General features: G+C 42.5%; 2 protein-coding genes across 2 annotated transcripts in view; both read right to left on the bottom strand.

Moving 5' to 3' along the window:
- LOC105202483 (fatty acid synthase) overlaps nucleotides 1-17736 on the bottom strand; it is a 125292-nt gene that overhangs the window by 85768 nt on the left and 21788 nt on the right. The window lies entirely within an intron of this gene.
- On the bottom strand, nucleotides 15829-17248 carry LOC113005379. Its single transcript, XM_026140872.2, has 2 exons — nucleotides 16521-17248; nucleotides 15829-16437 (listed from the first exon to the last, which is right to left on the bottom strand). The coding sequence occupies exons 1-2, from the start codon at nucleotides 16559-16561 to the stop codon at nucleotides 15849-15851; spliced, it is 630 nt and encodes a 209-aa protein (XP_025996657.2). The 5' UTR covers nucleotides 16562-17248; the 3' UTR covers nucleotides 15829-15848.

Below are 17736 nucleotides of genomic sequence, written 5' to 3'. Positions count from 1 at the left end.
ATCCGTCAACCGTTCTTGAACCGTCCGATTTTTATTTAAGAACCGTTCGAAATCATTCGTCAGACGTTCGTACCCGTCTTTGCGACGTTCCTCTTTGCCACTCATTTTTTATTACAATGCTCGCACGTCCTTCTCAAACAGAGTCAGTCTCTCGTCTAACTCCTTTCGCGGGTACACGATTTAATTTATAATAATGCCGGCCTCGCGAAGTTCCTCGATAATGGACAGCATCTCGTTGCCATGGGCGTCGTTGCCCGCTCTATATGAAGCTTCGAGTAATCGTAATCGATCCACTAGCTCGTTGGGATCGTCCCAGTGCACGTAATCGATCTTGTTATCGTTTAGTATCATAGCGCGAGGTATTCCCTTTCCAGATTTATTCTTTCTCTTTGGTGTAGATTCAATTGACATCAATGGCGCAATCACGTATTTATACTTGTATCCTCTGTTGCCCCGCAGTCGACTCTGCGCGGTGAAATTTTTTCTATGTACGTTTGTAGCCAACAATATGCTCTTGTACTTTTGCAAATCGTCCTCCTTATAGAGAACATCATCGGGCAATCTCTTAAAAATCAACTCATAAAGACCGGGTGTGCCAACGTATCGCACGCCATCGATAATAATGTTATCATTGATGTCCACGTCAAACTTTTTATTACCAAGCATCATTTCGTCCCTGTCGAGACGAACGCCATATATGGTGTCTATACTTTTCTCCGATCCACCACTGCTGAGGAACTCGCCGATGTACTTTTGACCGAGCGGACCCAAATGTTGCGACAACGTTTTTCGACCTTCCAACGTTTGCATCTGATGGTGAATAGTTGTTCCGAATGAATCGTCTGTGGTTTCGAAGACGTCCTCGAGAACCTTATTCGTTGATTTTGCCGCTCCAATCGTAGGTGTTTTCGTCGACGGTCCTGGCGATTCTATCATTGTAGAATGAAGCACAGGTGAACCCAACGCGACGTTAGAACGTTTCCTTTCTCCCGATGGTAATTTTGAATATTTGTGAGATGCTCCATCATCGTCGTCGTCTTCGTCGCTATCCATGTGTTTTTTCTTAGTATGTTTCGACTTTTCCTCCTTGATATCCTTAACCTCTCTCTTAATCGGCTAGGATTCCTCGACAATCTGTTTCAGAGGTTCGACGATAGGCTTGAAACGTCTCTCCATCGCGATATCCTCCTCGATTTTACCGGTTTTTAGTGCGCGATGCTTTTTGCGGATAGCCTGGCTCGTCTTTTCAATTTCTTTCGCGAGTTTCTCGCGATTACGTATATTAGCCATGATGAACATCTCTGTTCAAGGTATCGAGAACAACTAATCGTTTCGCGGTACCGCAAACTCGTTAAATCCTCTTCTGTATCGTCCATTAGTGAGCGAGCTATCCTTGTCTATCACTAGAAATCCGTATTCGCGCTGCCAACAATCACGGCACAATGCGCAAAATTCGTCGTACGACATGTCGGTGTTCACGTGGTCATTGTAAACGTGTCTCAAGTTGGTACCATCCTGTTTAAACAGGATTAGGAGATTGGCATTATCGCGAATCAGATGTTTCGGTATCCTCGCGTACGTTTGACAAAGGTAAAAGCAGTCGACTGAAGAGTGGCGACCCATTGAAAAGTATTCTCTGATCGCATCTTGCTTATCGCACGCAACGTCGTCGAAGACGAAGATCGAATTCGGACGAGCCTCGATTGGCGGAACGACATCGCTATTATTTGAGAACGTAAAGTATCCAATTTCGTCGATCGATGTCAACAGATTTTCGAGATATCGATATTTTGGCTGCTGTAGCGACTTTGAATATACGTAAACATTCTCGAAACGTACACCGTGCGGACTCTCGAGCAGACTTATAAGAACGTTAGTCTTGCCGCACGAAGATGGGCCCGCAATTATGGCGCGGATGGTACTCGGCAGCATTTCACCGTGTTTCCGCAACTGCGCGCTCTCCCCCATTATTCACAATTTTTCGTCGCAGTTTGTGACGCGTATCGTACGCGACTGCCGCACGAATTTCATGTTTAACACTAAACGCGCGTGATATCTCGAGCACCTATATATAGACGCGCGAAACCTTGAAGCGCTCATTAGCGAAAAAATGTTTCTCGCGTTGTCATCTCCCTGCCATGTTCTTGATCTAAGCACTGAGCAGTTGGAGTATATACCGAAGATTGTACTTTTACGCGTGTGCGGCAACTACATCGATCATCTTTGGCCAAGACTTCCGAAACATATACAGACGGACCCTGAGGTTGGAACGTATCGTCGCTGCAACGAGCGTCACAATCAGCCGTGGCAGCGGACGCACATTGACGGTCCCGCGCCGAGAATTAAGGACTGCGAGGAATGTCAGCGTCGAGCAAAGGCTGCGTCGGAGGTCTGCTGAATCGAGCGATAAACGTGCTTCCTTTCGAATTACATATTCCCGGCTATCAGTTTTGCGGTCCGGGCACTCGGTTGAAGAAACGATTAGCTAGAGGCGATAAAGCGCTGGGACGCGTCATCGCAGGAGATTCGACTATCGGCGAGCACCTTATCCGCCGCGTGTCTATCGACGAGTTCGTTGCTAAGAGAGTTTGCAATATCGTGTTCGCGGCACGATGCGTCCAATGGATTTACGCCTCTGTCGCCTCTAGCTAATCGTTTCTTCAACCGAGTGCCCGGACCGCAAAACTGATAGCCGGGAATATGTAATTCGAAAGGAAGCACGTTTATCGCTCGATTCAGCAGACCTCCGACGCAGCCTTTGCTCGACGCTGACATTCCTCGCAGTCCTTAATTCTCGGCGCGGGACCGTCAATGTGCGTCCGCTGCCACGGCTGATTGTGACGCTCGTTGCAGCGACGATACGTTCCAACCTCAGGGTCCGTCTGTATATGTTTCGGAAGTCTTGGCCAAAGATGATCGATGTAGTTGCCGCACACGCGTAAAAGTACAATCTTCGGTATATACTCCAACTGCTCAGTGCTTAGATCAAGAACATGGCAGGGAGATGACAACGCGAGAAACATTTTTTCGCTAATGAGCGCTTCAAGGTTTCGCGCGTCTATATATAGGTGCTCGAGATATCACGCGCGTTTAGTGTTAAACATGAAATTCGTGCGGCAGTCGCGTACGATACGCGTCACAAACTGCGACGAAAAATTGTGAATAATGGGGGAGAGCGCGCAGTTGCGGAAACACGGTGAAATGCTGCCGAGTACCATCCGCGCCATAATTGCGGGCCCATCTTCGTGCGGCAAGACTAACGTTCTTATAAGTCTGCTCGAGAGTCCGCACGGTGTACGTTTCGAGAATGTTTACGTATATTCAAAGTCGCTACAGCAGCCAAAATATCGATATCTCGAAAATCTGTTGACATCGATCGACGAAATTGGATACTTTACGTTCTCAAATAATAGCGATGTCGTTCCGCCAATCGAGGCTCGTCCGAATTCGATCTTCGTCTTCGACGACGTTGCGTGCGATAAGCAAGATGCGATCAGAGAATACTTTTCAATGGGTCGCCACTCTTCAGTCGACTGCTTTTACCTTTGTCAAACGTACGCGAGGATACCGAAACATCTGATTCGCGATAATGCCAATCTCCTAATCCTGTTTAAACAGGATGGTACCAACTTGAGACACGTTTACAATGACCACGTGAACACCGACATGTCGTACGACGAATTTTGCGCATTGTGCCGTGATTGTTGGCAGCGCGAATACGGATTTCTAGTGATAGACAAGGATAGCTCGCTCACTAATGGACGATACAGAAGAGGATTTAACGAGTTTGCGGTACCGCGAAACGATTAGTTGTTCTCGATACCTTGAACAGAGATGTTCATCATGGCTAATATACGTAATCGCGAGAAACTCGCGAAAGAAATTGAAAAGACGAGCCAGGCTATCCGCAAAAAGCATCGCGCACTAAAAACCGGTAAAATCGAGGAGGATATCGCGATGGAGAGACGTTTCAAGCCTATCGTCGAACCTCTGAAACAGATTGTCGAGGAATCCTAGCCGATTAAGAGAGAGGTTAAGGATATCAAGGAGGAAAAGTCGAAACATACTAAGAAAAAACACATGGATAGCGACGAAGACGACGACGATGATGGAGCATCTCACAAATATTCAAAATTACCATCGGGAGAAAGGAAACGTTCTAACGTCGCGTTGGGTTCACCTGTGCTTCATTCTACAATGATAGAATCGCCAGGACGACGAAAACACCTACGATTGGAGCGGCAAAATCAACGAATAAGGTTCTCGAGGACGTCTTCGAAACCACAGACGATTCATTCGGAACAACTATTCACCATCAGATGCAAACGTTGGAAGGTCGAAAAACGTTGTCGCAACATTTGGGTCCGCTCGGTCAAAAGTACATCGGCGAGTTCCTCAGCAGTGGTGGATCGGAGAAAAGTATAGACACCATATATGGCGTTCGTCTCGACAGGGACGAAATGATGCTTGGTAATAAAAAGTTTGACGTGGACATCAATGATAACATTATTATCGATGGCGTGCGATACGTTGGCACACCCGGTCTTTATGAGTTGATTTTTAAGAGATTGCCCGATGATGTTCTCTATAAGGAGGACGATTTGCAAAAGTACAAGAGCATATTGTTGGCTACAAACGTACATAGAAAAAATTTCACCGCGCAGAGTCGACTGCGGGGCAACAGAGGATACAAGTATAAATACGTGATTGCGCCATTGATGTCAATTGAATCTACACCAAAGAGAAAGAATAAATCTGGAAAGGGAATACCTCGCGCTATGATACTAAACGATAACAAGATCGATTACGTGCACTGGGACGATCCCAACGAGCTAGTGGATCGATTACGATTACTCGAAGCTTCATATAGAGCGGGCAACGACGCCCATGGCAACGAGATGCTGTCCATTATCGAGGAACTTCGTGAGGCCGGCATTATTATAAATTAAATCGTGTACCCGCGAAAGGAGTCAGACGAAAGACTGACTCTGTTTGAGAAGGACGTGCGAGCATTGTAATAAAAAATGAGTGGCAAAGAGGAACGTCGCAAAGACGGGTACGAACGTCTGACGAATGATTTCGAACGGTTCTTAAATAAAAATCGGACGGTTCAAGAACGGTTGACGGATAAATATCACGCGGCTCAGGATCGTTATGAAAAGACTCAAGACCATGTAAAGGATGGATATCGAACGGTCGTAGACCGGGTGAAGAATGAGTATGAAAAGTTATCTAATCGACAGAGACCGGAAGACAAGGAATGGTTACTGAAGGATGATAGAAAATAAACGAAGCTGATATACATTACATCGCGAGTTTACACACCGAAAACATGAGTTCATCGAAGAGAATTAGCTCCGAGAGACGACGCCTCGTCGGGGAATTATATGCATCTGCTCGAAGACATTTTCCACGAAGACGTGTTATAATCAAAGGATTCGACGACTTGTGGCAAGCGCATATCGTCGAGATGCGTCCGTATTCGAATATTAACAGAGGTCATCATTATATACTTACCATGATCGATGCGCTGAGCAAATTCTCATGAGCAGTAGGGATGAAGAGTAAGAGCGGAAAAGAGACGGCTGACGTCATCGCCGAGATAATTCGGAAGAGCGGAAGATGTCCACGCAACTTGCAAACGGATATGGGCAAAGAGTTTTACAACGCCGATGTGCAGAAACTCTTGAGAAAACACCATATTAATCATTATTCCACGTACTCGGTGTTAAAAGCATCGATAATCGAGCGCTTCAATAAAACTTTGAAGGAGAAGATGTGGAAGATGTTTACGTTGCAAGGATCTTACAAGTGGGTCGACGAACTACCGCGTCTGGTTTCAAATTACAATCGCGCGTTTCATCGTACGATAGGCATGCGACCTGTGGATGTAACGCCGGCGTCGGCTAAAAAGCTGTTGAACACCGTGTATAGTCACGTTAAGATCGCTGCTCCTGCAAAATTCAAGGTCGGGGCTAAGGTACGCGTGAGCAAGCACAAGACAATTTTTGAGAAAAACTTTACACCAAATTGGACCACCGAGGTGTTTACGATCGTTAAAGTGCAAAGAACGAACCCCGTCACATACCTCCTCGAAGATTATCGTGGAAAAAGCATGGCAGGCGCTTTCTACGAACATGAATTACATCAAGCGAAGTATCCGGACGTTTTCCTTGTCGAGAAAATTTTGAGAAAGAAAGGAGATAAAGTTTACGTGAAATGGCTGGGATTCGATGGATCGCATAATTCGTGGATAAATAAAAGAGACATTGTTTGATTTTATACACACATATATTTGTAAGAAAAAACATTGTAAAAAATATATTCAAAGCAACGTTAAATATACACAAACGTATACAAAAGAGCGGAAAGAATATACTCGTACTAAGTCACGCAAAATTAATCTACATTAAAGGTTATTACAACAATAAGTCACGCAAAAATGTCGCTTTTCATTTTTTTTTTACAATAATAAATCACACAAAAGTATCACCTTTTATTGTTACAATAATATTAAGTCATGAAATATTATCAACTTACATTGTTATATATTGTTTAATGAGTCGCGCAGAATCAACTTAAATTAGTAATAAGCATCGCATTAATTGTCTTATAGTAATATGCAATGTTATAAATAAAGTATTAAAAAAGTATAAAAAAATGTGTTACGATGTTATACGCCAATGTCCCCAAGGCAATGTTTCAGTAGAATCAGGCAAGATGTAACGCTTGTCATCGTACGGGCTGAGAGCAATCTTTCTCTCTTTGATTGTGTGTACATCATGGAGCTTCGAACGTATACACGCTTGCTGACGAGTCATTTCTATCCCGTCGTGCAAGCAACGCGTATAATCTTCAAACGTTATAGTTCGTTCTACAACGCTATTCTTTACACCTTTCGCCTTTTTTGTATCGTTTTTCCCTTCTACTTTCACCGCATACATTTTTGCTCTTAGTCCTACAAATTCGGTCATAATCTTGCCGCAATTCTCGTCTTTCATTAGCCCTGGAACCTTCTTATTCGCAAGAGGCATATTATATTCATTGTCGGCGGGATAATCGCTCGTGTCGTATCTCGCGATATCACGTTTCATATCCATGTACACATTGTCACACTCAATGACATAGATGAGGCTGTCTGTGTCTGTATAGAGTATCTTACATTTATCTTTATACAATGGCAGCATATAATCATAGTGAAATTCGTAAAGACAGATTTTCGAAATGTCGAGAATACACATACCGACATATATTGGTTTGTTAAATTTTACCGATAGTTTACGCATTTCTATGGCAACCAGATTTTCTGCGAAAACGCTGCGACTATGAAAATTCGGAGCAGCAATCATGGCCTCTGCCCCGTAACGGCCTTCCCATTGCGTTACTAATTTTATATTAACGTGATTACGTACATTTTCCATGGTTTTACCGAAAACTGCATTATTCATTAATTTGTATAAATTTTTCTCGAAATCATTTTTCGCGTTCGTTCGAAACTCTGTATTTAATTCTATATAATCGCGGAGCCAGGTGGATTGAGCGAATTGAAGTACGCGATGTATCTTTACGATTCGAAGCCCGTGACGCGTGCACTGTTGAAGATTGCGGTAGTGGATGACGTAACGCTTTTTATCATGCACTGTCGCTAGTAATTTCTTCTGCCTTGACCCTGGAGGCTTATCGCTCGAAGGACAAAACGGTAAGTCACTGTGTCGATCGTGCAGCTGATTCTCATATGCAAGGTCGACTTCCAGTATATATCCGGTGTCCGAGTCAAATGCGATCGCGTTTACATCGAAATTGTCAACGTTTTCGACCCATTTAAATTCACCGTATGGCAACGGTTGACACATTGCCCACCCATACAGATTATTCACATCATTATACATCAAATAAGTCGATGGTTTTGACGGATCGTACGATTTCATGTACTTATTATTAGCCTTCGCATATCTGCCCGAACACTGGCTTAAACCGCCACGAATTCCACGTTCCACGTAAAGTAGCATTTCTATGTCCGTGAGCAACTCGAATCTTATACCCGTTTTCTTCAACATTGCATCCCACGTGTAGCCTGGCAATGTATAGTAATGCGCGGGATCCAAACCGTAACTCTGCATGCTTTTGTCGCGAAAGTTTTCGAAAATGTCGGCTAATAATAAGATATCTGTTTTCAAATATAAATCGCTGTATTCGCCCAGCGTTTCAATTGCGAACCGTTGCCATACGTTCTCGGCATGAGCGTAATCATGCTCTGATACCGTCTGTCCGCTCAGTGAACTGTAGAAAGATTCGCGCGGTGGTAAACGCGTTTCTAAAAGCTTTTCGGCATCATCAACGTACTCGTACGGAAAAACGCCTTTGCGCGTGAGGAGTTCGAAATCCTCGTTTGACAATGTGGAAAATTCGGAACGAGTAATGTTTAATTGTTCAATACCTAGAAACGACGCCAATTTTTCGAGACTCGCACTTAGGAATTTATATGAGTCGATGAATCGAAATCGTATACAATTTCGTACCTCGCCCGATTTTGTTCCTATACCGGTAGCTGCGACGTGTTTAGTGAACGAAATATATTTTTCTTTATTAATCGGTAGTAGGTCGATCTTGCCTTCGAACGCGGTAGAAATTTCTTTTATTATAAAATGCGCGTCGTAACCGCTCAAATTGTGAAAAACGACTGGAATAACGTACGTATTCTTATAATTTAAATTACATTTATTATGGGCAGGACCGCGATACTTGCCGGTCAAATGACAGTGATCACGCACCCGCCGATTATCAAGCCACTCGTTACGGGTAAGGCCCGTATCTGATATAAACGGTTTTTCACATATATGACAATTTGTCGCGTTTAAAAATGCCTCTTTCTGCTGTACAGTTAATTGTTCCATTGGAACATTGGCGGATATTCGGGCTTTCATATCATGCGCAAGATTTTCTAACTCTTTCGCGAACCACGCGACGCAGTCCTTATCGCGGCGAAAACGATACATCGATAACGCGTCGTCGAACGAGCATTTAACATAGTAAGCTATGCTGTATACCTCGTGGTGTTGATACGCGAAACTCGACGTGTTCTCTGTTTCGTTCTTCTCCATCTTCTTCAATACGCACTCCAAATCAGCGTAAATTACAAATGGTACGCGCTCCTTGTTGTTGTATGAGTCGAATTCTAGCCATTTCTGGTCCTCTCTCGGTAGTATGATGGCGCAGTCATTTATTTTCTTGCACTCCGTTTCGTGCGATTGCAATTTTTTCTCTAAGTGGAAGTAATGCAGGCAACTGTAATAAACAAATTATTTTTTTACTAAACAATAATTAAAAGTGTGAAAGTTTTTTTATATTATTACACTTACCGATCGCAGATGAATTTCTTGTGTCCGTATTTGTTTAGCTGTGAGCTGACCAGTCGCGACAGGTTCTTAATCCACGCAAAGTGGCTGTGGGTGACGTCGTGTTCATCTTCCGCATAGAAGAGATTGACATGTTTCCCCTTCTTATCTTCGGTCAGTCGTAATGGTACAACGTATTCTATCTTTTCTTTTTTGTCCAATTCGGTTGTGTACACATTCACAGACACGTTGTTTAATCGTTCAAATTTTCCAATGTCTTTTACTTTCATTGGAAATTGTATATCGTCAAACTTTAACACAGTCGAATAATGTGGTTACGACGACTCCCGTTCTGCATGATTTTTGGCGGGGTACAGGGCAGCCATCACCGACCACGCGAAGCAAGCATTGTCTTGTGATTGCACATTAATTATTGCACGCTTGTCGCTTGCTTCCTTCGACAATTTGAAGTAACATCCCGCGTGCATGGGATTAAGTTTGTTTATATTCACCATTAAGTTTTGGATTCGGTGTAAAGCCCAGCCACTATCGCGTTCTTGAAACTCGTCGAGCATCGCTAATATCACTTCGATTACACGCTGCTCGTACCATTCGCGCAAATTTGACGCTCTGTATAGTTCATAGTTCTTCGTCGCGAGACTTTTATTATCGCGGTCGTCACGAATGTTTACAAATTTACCGTTGAATACGGTATTCACCTTCACATTTCCATGTTTCGCGATAGCGTCTCGCACTTGTTCGATCACCAAATCACTAGCGTCTTCCAAGAAATGCCGCGGTTCAATATAATCAGTGTTTATGACAGCACCCGTAAGAATACGTGATTCAAACGCGGCCTCGATCTCGCGCCAGATGAGCGATCTTTTGCCACTGGTGCTAGCGTGCGCACCACCTCCAACGTGCGCGAAACGTCTTTCTAATTGCGCTTTTGCACCCGCGAGTCGCGCGATTCTCGCCACTATAGATTGTCTGGAGCCAACGGTGAGTCGAGGACGTTTGGCACTGCTACAACATTCTTCGAGATGTGCGAGGCACTTTTCCCATCGTTCTACCCATGCACGACACTCCTCTTGAGTAGCGATCTGCGAGCATTGCTCGAGCAGTTCGCGTTCAATGTTCTCCATTTTCAATTATTAGCACGTACTATAAGATGTCTCGGAGCACTCGCAAATTTTTTATTTACACGAATTACAGTATGTGCAGAACGCGTTCTTGATGTAAACTTCCAAAAAGCGCATTATTATTTCCGGCCACTGATCAACTGGCGAAATTTCTTTGACCGCCGATGATAGATTCGATACGCTTCAAAGACATCTACTGATGTCCGAGCGCTAATTACATATCTATTATACGTTCTTTTGTCTGACGAAAAATTGCATCATCTAGCGGGGGCATGAAAGGTGTATCCCCACCACTCGAAGATCCCATAGAATATTCTAGATCATTCGTATACATTTGCATCAGTGTGTGACACTCTACATTAAAAATCTCGATCGAGCAGAAGGAGACTTGCGCGCGGTGCATACTTGCAGCGGCGTGTGCGAACCTGTTCATACGTGTTCAAGGCTAATGATACATCGTACGATTCGTCTTCGATGTAATTTGATACCTTTGTGATTAGCCGCCGTCAAAATACACGTCAAGGCCATGCCTGAGAGCTGCATCGGCAAATATAACTTGAATAAAGAATATTCTATATCTCTCGAACGGTAGGCTAGAAAATTACGAGACTTGAAAAGTTATACGTAGTGGAATACTGTCTTTCAATTGGATCCAGAAAGAATAACGAAAATTAGGTAGAAAACATTTATAATATAATATAATAATATAATAGTAAACACATGTGTATATTACAATAGAACAGCGAGCATTCAGTCAAGGCGTACGCTTCGTCTTCGATGTAATTCGATACCTTTGTGATGAGCCGCCGTCAAAATACACGGCAAGGCCATGCTTGAGAGCTGCATCAGCAAATATAATTCTAATAAAGAATATTCTATATCTCTCGAACGTTTTTTATTTTCTCTGTCCGCTGATTTCGCGCGCTAGCGGCAGCGGGCGGCGGCGGCGGCGGGCCCCGCGGAAATCGCCGCGGAGAACCGCCGCGAAATCGCCGCGGAAAACCGCCATGGAAAACCGCCGCGGAGAACCGCCGCGGAGAACCGCCGCGGAGAACCGCCGCGGAGAACCGCCGCGGAGAACCGCCGCGGAGAACCGCCGCGGAGAACCGCCGCGGAGAACCGCCGCGGAGAACCGCCGCGGAGAACCGCCGCGAAATCGCCGGGGTATTTTAAAAATACACGCCGGTTCAAAGCCTTGGAATTCCTCTCTCTCCCCAACATCATCCTCGGCGGTACATACCGCTCTGCCGCGCGGCTTACCCCCACCTTTCAATCCCACCTCTAGATCAGTGGGTGACACCACCCACTGCATCTTGAGGATCACCATCCACTCCATGTATCATTCCCCGGGTAGGACCGCTGGCTGACTCCCACGCGCGGGTCAGTTCAGCGGGCTGACCCCCATCTCCCAAGTTAGGTCTCGCGGGTCACCACCCACCTCCCATGTCAGATCCTGCGGGTCACCACCCACCTCCCACGTCAGACCCTGCGGGTCACCACCCACTCCGCGGTACGTACCGCAGGTACCCCCGCGCCTACATTCCCCCTTCGCCCCTCACCCCCCCTCATTGCTCCCGTATTAGATTCGGCATAGTCTTACTACTCACACTAATTCAGGGAATTCAGGAACAGAAAACAAACGGCATGCGTGCCGCACGCCGCGTTCGGCAAGCGTTCCCACTCCGGCCGGCCCAACCGCGCGCGCTGATTGGTACGTTTGACCGCGCGGACCGCTACATAAGCCGGCAGCGAGCAGCCGAAATCAGATCGCTCCGAGCCACCTATCTCGCACTTACTCCGCTCCTGCGCCTGGTATCCTCGGCGCTCCTTAGCTTGGGTATTCTCAAGCACTTCCTCGGGAACGGGCATTCTCGTCGTTTACGCGGCTGGGTATTCTCGGCCAATTGGAACCGTCCGTCCCGCAAGTCCGTTCTCGGGGATTCTCGAGACCAACACCGTCGTCGGGAATACTCGACGCCGTCCTCCGGCTCAATCCGTAAACCTGCTCTCCACGGGGTAACAATACCCCGCGGGGTGAGATCACTTAGGTCTCTAACGTCGATCGCTCTCGCGTATCGCGACCGCCCGTCGCGCGGGCCAATCATGGCCCGTTTTACCGCACTGTAAGTTAACCGCTTCCGAGCAACTCCGATTATTACCTCCGAGCGCATAGCGCATAATACCAGTCCATCCGTTTCTTTAGTTATCCGAATCCGTTCTTTTGTTTAAATATTAAGTTACGCCACGAATTATATTTTGTCCGGACCGATCAATCGTCGTTCTTTTATTTTGCGCGGGTCCGACTAATGTTTAACCGAGCACTCCGGTGCATTAGTATTACTTGTGTATTTCAATTAGATCTGATAAATCAATTGTTACGTTATTATTTTTGTACTCAACTCACGCTTCAAGAATACATTTAAGCTGTTTCGTTATCACAACCAAACTCCGGCGTTATTATTTACACGAACCCGGATATCCGGCGAGCACATCCGAGCAACCGATCCCGAACGCAATCCCGTAACCGCACTGAAAAGTACCAGCGTTACAAGATAAATAGACATTTAGTATCCGTGACTAGAATAATTAAATATTAAAATAATTATTGAGTACATCATTTTTATTACACTGAAATATTGCTATAATATAAATTAAAACAAAATTTGATTCAATTAAACATCAAACAAGCTGTCACTATGCAATTGATTCGGTTAAATTTTATTTATTCAACTATATTTGTTATTATCTTTACTTTAAATCTTTTTGTTTTATGTTCAAATACTGTTATTGAATTAGCAACCTATTTTCCAATACTTAATGTAATACTATTGCATCAATAGCATTTTCTTCTGTATTATTGTAATATAAAAAACAATAACATACAATACGTTACATTAACAAAAAAAAGTTGCAATTTTCATAATTTAAATATTATAATATTTTTAATATTTATTATATAATAAGATTATCTCCAACTTTTAAGTTAATTTTTTCTTTGTCCATGGGCACTAAGTTATCTTGAAAGAAAATAGATTATAGGTTTTTTTAGAGAATAGATTATAGGCCTTTCTCTCTCTTTCTCTCTCTCTCTCTTTCTCTCTCTCTCTGGGATGGTACATTATTCAAACGTGGATTTGATAACAATAAAAATAATTTGTTTTTGCTTAAATAATATTAATTTAAAAACATGATAAAAAATATCAAATTTTTTATCTCTCACCTTACAAATCAATATCAGATGATATTGATAAAACACAATTTCCTATTTTATAAGCTTTGCATGATGTCTTCAATAAAATAATTTTTTTATCCTTGTGGCAAATAATCTATAATTCTACTTATTATCATTATAAAGACTGATTTTTTCAAGCAAAATTAAATGATAAGACTTATGTAACATACCGATTAGCAGGTGCAAGTTATATAATATTAAAATTCTTCTTAATGAAATATTAAAGAGGTATTCTATTTTAATTGAAGAAGGAATTATTTTCAGGGTTTTTTTGGAGAAAAGTATTGAAACATTTAAGTTGCAAATTTTATAGAAATATTGATTTTTGTAAATTCGTATTTTTTATATTATTGCAGGTTAGGTTATTCAGTAAATAATAAAATTGGGAACTATAAATTTTTTCTGAGAAAGTGATTGATTTGAATTATAAAAATAAAAATTTTTTAAATTTATGAGTTTGTGCATTGATTGAATTGCAATCAACATTAAAAATTGAAAATTGATAAAATTTTGATCTTTTAACAGTTCAGTAAAATCTAAAATGATTTTAAAATGATAGATCACCAGTTCACCCTAACTTTAATATAAGTTATGTTCAATATAAATGTTAAATACTTTAACAGTTTAATACTTTTTTTTAAACCCCTAAAAACAAGTCTTTTTCAAGCAAAAAGTAGAAAAATCCTTAATGTAATAATTTCAATGCAAATCTATATATTTTTTAATTTAATTCTGGAGAAATTATTCTATTACTTTAAAACTCTCCTTCAGCATAACATTTTGTACAACGTTTGTATGAATTAAAATTTTTTATAAATAATACGAAGGATTTTGCAGGAAAATTGCAAAAAATTTTACTAATGCTTATTTTTACAATTTTGTCATTGAAATTTAAACCTTTTTTTCTAAAATTTTAATTTCTTTGATAAATCTTAATAAAAATGTGTTATAATTATTTTGGAGGACCAATAAATTTGACAAAATTATTATGCTTGTTATGTTTAACTTTTTGTTTTCCTGTTTGTCGTTCATTTTCAGATTCTGACAATGTAATAGCGTCTTTTTCATCATTTACCAGGTGTATGCATAAGTTTTTTCCGGTTTCACTAAGAAATGGTGCCAACGAAAAGTACGCAGCGTATTAATTTGACACATACGTCATTTTGTTTGTCTGACATACAAACACACACAAGTTGAGTCCGCCAAAAATTAGCGTTTTTGTTTTATTGTTCAGTGATCATGAGTAGTATGACTATGAGAGTTCTAACTACGGGGCAACGAGGGGAGGTGAGGTGCGCGGGGGAAATGTGGGTGCGGGGTAATGACGTCACCCCCGGGACTTACCGTTATCTGTTTACATAAACAGAGATAATCGTTATCTATGTAGATAGTAATAACCATATTTGTTTATGTAAATAGATAGCCTTAGGGGAAGGGGGGGGGGACCCTCGGTGCCTGAGTTAGAACTCTCATAATATATATTTATAATTCGCGTCGCGGGCCTGACGTCACCCGCGGACCTAAAATTCGCGGCGCGCGGGCCTGACGTGGCGTTCGCGGAACTGTCCGCCGCCGCGCGCACAAAGAAATAAATTTGCTCACTCCCCTCGACCTCCACTTCGTCCTCACCTGTAAAGGTGGTGGTGCTCGAAGAGGATTACCCGGGGAGGCTGTCCGTGGGAACGAACTTCTTGAAGAAGACGTTCATCCACGTGCCCCACGTCATTTTTCTCACTCACAATGTTTGCTAATCGAGAGCACGGCTACGACTGAGGAACAAAGGGCTGTGCGAGAGCATTCTCCGTCGCACTGCGTATTTACAATTAATCGCATGTATATAGAATGACGAGTATCTTTTATACGTTCCCCGATATGTGGGGGTAGATTTTCATGAAACGATGATTCAAGGGATCGATTGCCGCTGCATGACGCAAGCTTAGACAAAGAAGATGCGGATAGGTAGGCAAAATGGCGCGAGGACTTACTGAGAGGTGGAGTCACCCGCGCAATACAGTGGTATGTATCCGCTGTGGGGATGGAGGATGCTGGGAGAGAGAAAGCTAGAACCATATAATATTTTATAATGTGGAAATGTTGAGAGAAAATAATTTTAGAGCGTATGTTTTAAATACATTTATTTTATTCAGTATGCAATGCATCGTGTACAATAATATCAATAGCATAAGCAAATAATTCGCACTCGATCTGCGAACTCTTATCGTAAGATTTATGCAACATATGTAAAGCTTCGCGTTTATTTACAACACAGTTTTGACGCAAAAAGTTTACGAAATATTTAAATTTCTCAGTCACGATAGCGATGCTTTGATACAACGTAAAATATACATGTTCAACGCAATGCTCTAGCTCGTATAAGAATAGCACGGTTGCAGGCTTGAGATAAATACATGCATCGTGCAACGTTAATTTAACAATACTTTGTTCGTTCAGTTTAACAAGTTGCACGTTAAGGTCGTGTATCGTTATCGATGATGATGTCTCCGTTGACTGGACAAATCGCTCGATGTCAACACGTTTCTCGATCAGAGTTCTCCATGTTCTGTATGGTAGAATAATCCGGTTGCCGCGTGTATTGCCGAGCGATATCTCCACGGAGCATGAAACTGATGTCACGCTGATGTCAATATCAATCCATTTGTATGATGTTAAGGTTAACGGGAACCTTCTGCTTAGAATGCGCGGTGTATACCGCAAATCTGAAGACGTGCTGAAAAGAAATGGAGATGAATGAAACGTACAATAAAAAGTAATTGAATAAAATATAATTTATATGTATAAAATGATACTTACGATTTATTGCACGCTTCGATCGGAACGTAATAAAGTGCCATTGCGCTTATTTCAAGAGCGTTGCGTTGTCTGAACCGTTCGCACGAGCAACTGATGCAAGACTGATTGCAAATCGTGAGACTTTTTGCGATTAATAGTTCTGAATTTGTTTTTTTAAATGGAGAAGGGGAAGTCCCCCTTTTTTCAGTAATTTCTTTATTATCACTCGAACATGTCACGACACGTTTTTCACGGTCCGACAACGTTGCACATGACGTTTTTGTGATTAATGTTACTGGAATTTTCTAAGAAGGAGAAGGGGAAGTTCCCCCTCTTTCCAATAATTTAATCGGTAGCCTTGAACATGTCTCGACACGTTTATGCTTCTGAATTTTTTTATAGGAGAGGGGATGCTTCCCCCTTTTTTCAATAATTGCATCATCATCGTTATTACATGTCACGACACGTTTTCGCAGCAACGTTGTACAAGAACGAAACGTTAAACATAACGTTAACGTACATGGCGTACGTGAAATGTGAAACACTAAATGAAACATGTATAAGAACGTTAAACGAAATATGAACAACCTATATAAAACATGAACAACCTATATGAAACACGAAAAACGTTGGAGAAACGTTGATATAATGGTGGGGAAAGGAATAAAACGTATCTCGTATATTACATATGTTTATTCATGTAATTGTGTCCACCAATTGAAAAGTTTGAATACATTTTGCATTGCACAATGTTTATTCGTACGGTGTTGTCCACATTGAAAAGTATTAGCATCATCTAGATTATTCAGATTATCCACGTCTTCGTAATCCACATCCAGGCTCTCGATGTATGCGTATTCTCGTCGACTGTCCAGAAGTAATTCTCCCAGCCATTCTCGTTTCTCGTGCCCTTTGACGTATACAATCTCCTTGTTGTCAGGATTTTCAGCACCCAGTACTGCAGTCGTAATCACTTGTCTCGCTTTCCGGTACGGAACCACTCCGTCAGTGCCCCATCTTAGCCCATGATGACAGGCAGTGAGCCAGGAGGCGCAGGATTTTTCGGATTTCATCAACCAATCCCATGGCTGGGGACTGTCAAAGATATAATGCGCGAGAACGTTTCCCCCTCTTAACGCCACAAATTCTTTTACGATGAAACCACTTAATCGTCCAAGAGGGAAACCTTGCAGATCCACGAACGTCGGCACGGACATGTCGCGGTCGAAACGAAGAC

Source organism: Solenopsis invicta, chromosome 4 (genome assembly GCF_016802725.1).
Source record: "Solenopsis invicta isolate M01_SB chromosome 4, UNIL_Sinv_3.0, whole genome shotgun sequence".
Classification (NCBI taxonomy): Eukaryota; Metazoa; Arthropoda; class Insecta; order Hymenoptera; family Formicidae; genus Solenopsis; species Solenopsis invicta.
This window is presented reverse-complemented; position numbering and strand designations above follow the sequence as displayed.

What these genes read in the sequence shown, in the direction of transcription:
- LOC113005379 (XM_026140872.2), bottom strand. Translation starts at nt 16,561, where the DNA reads ATGGCACTTTATTACGTTCCGATCGAAGCGTGCAATAAATC. An exon ending in ATCGAAGCGTGCAATAAATC is followed by an intron (nt 16,438 to 16,520) that starts GTAAGTATCATT and finishes ATTTCTTTTCAG; the next exon opens with CACGTCTTCAGATTTGCGGT.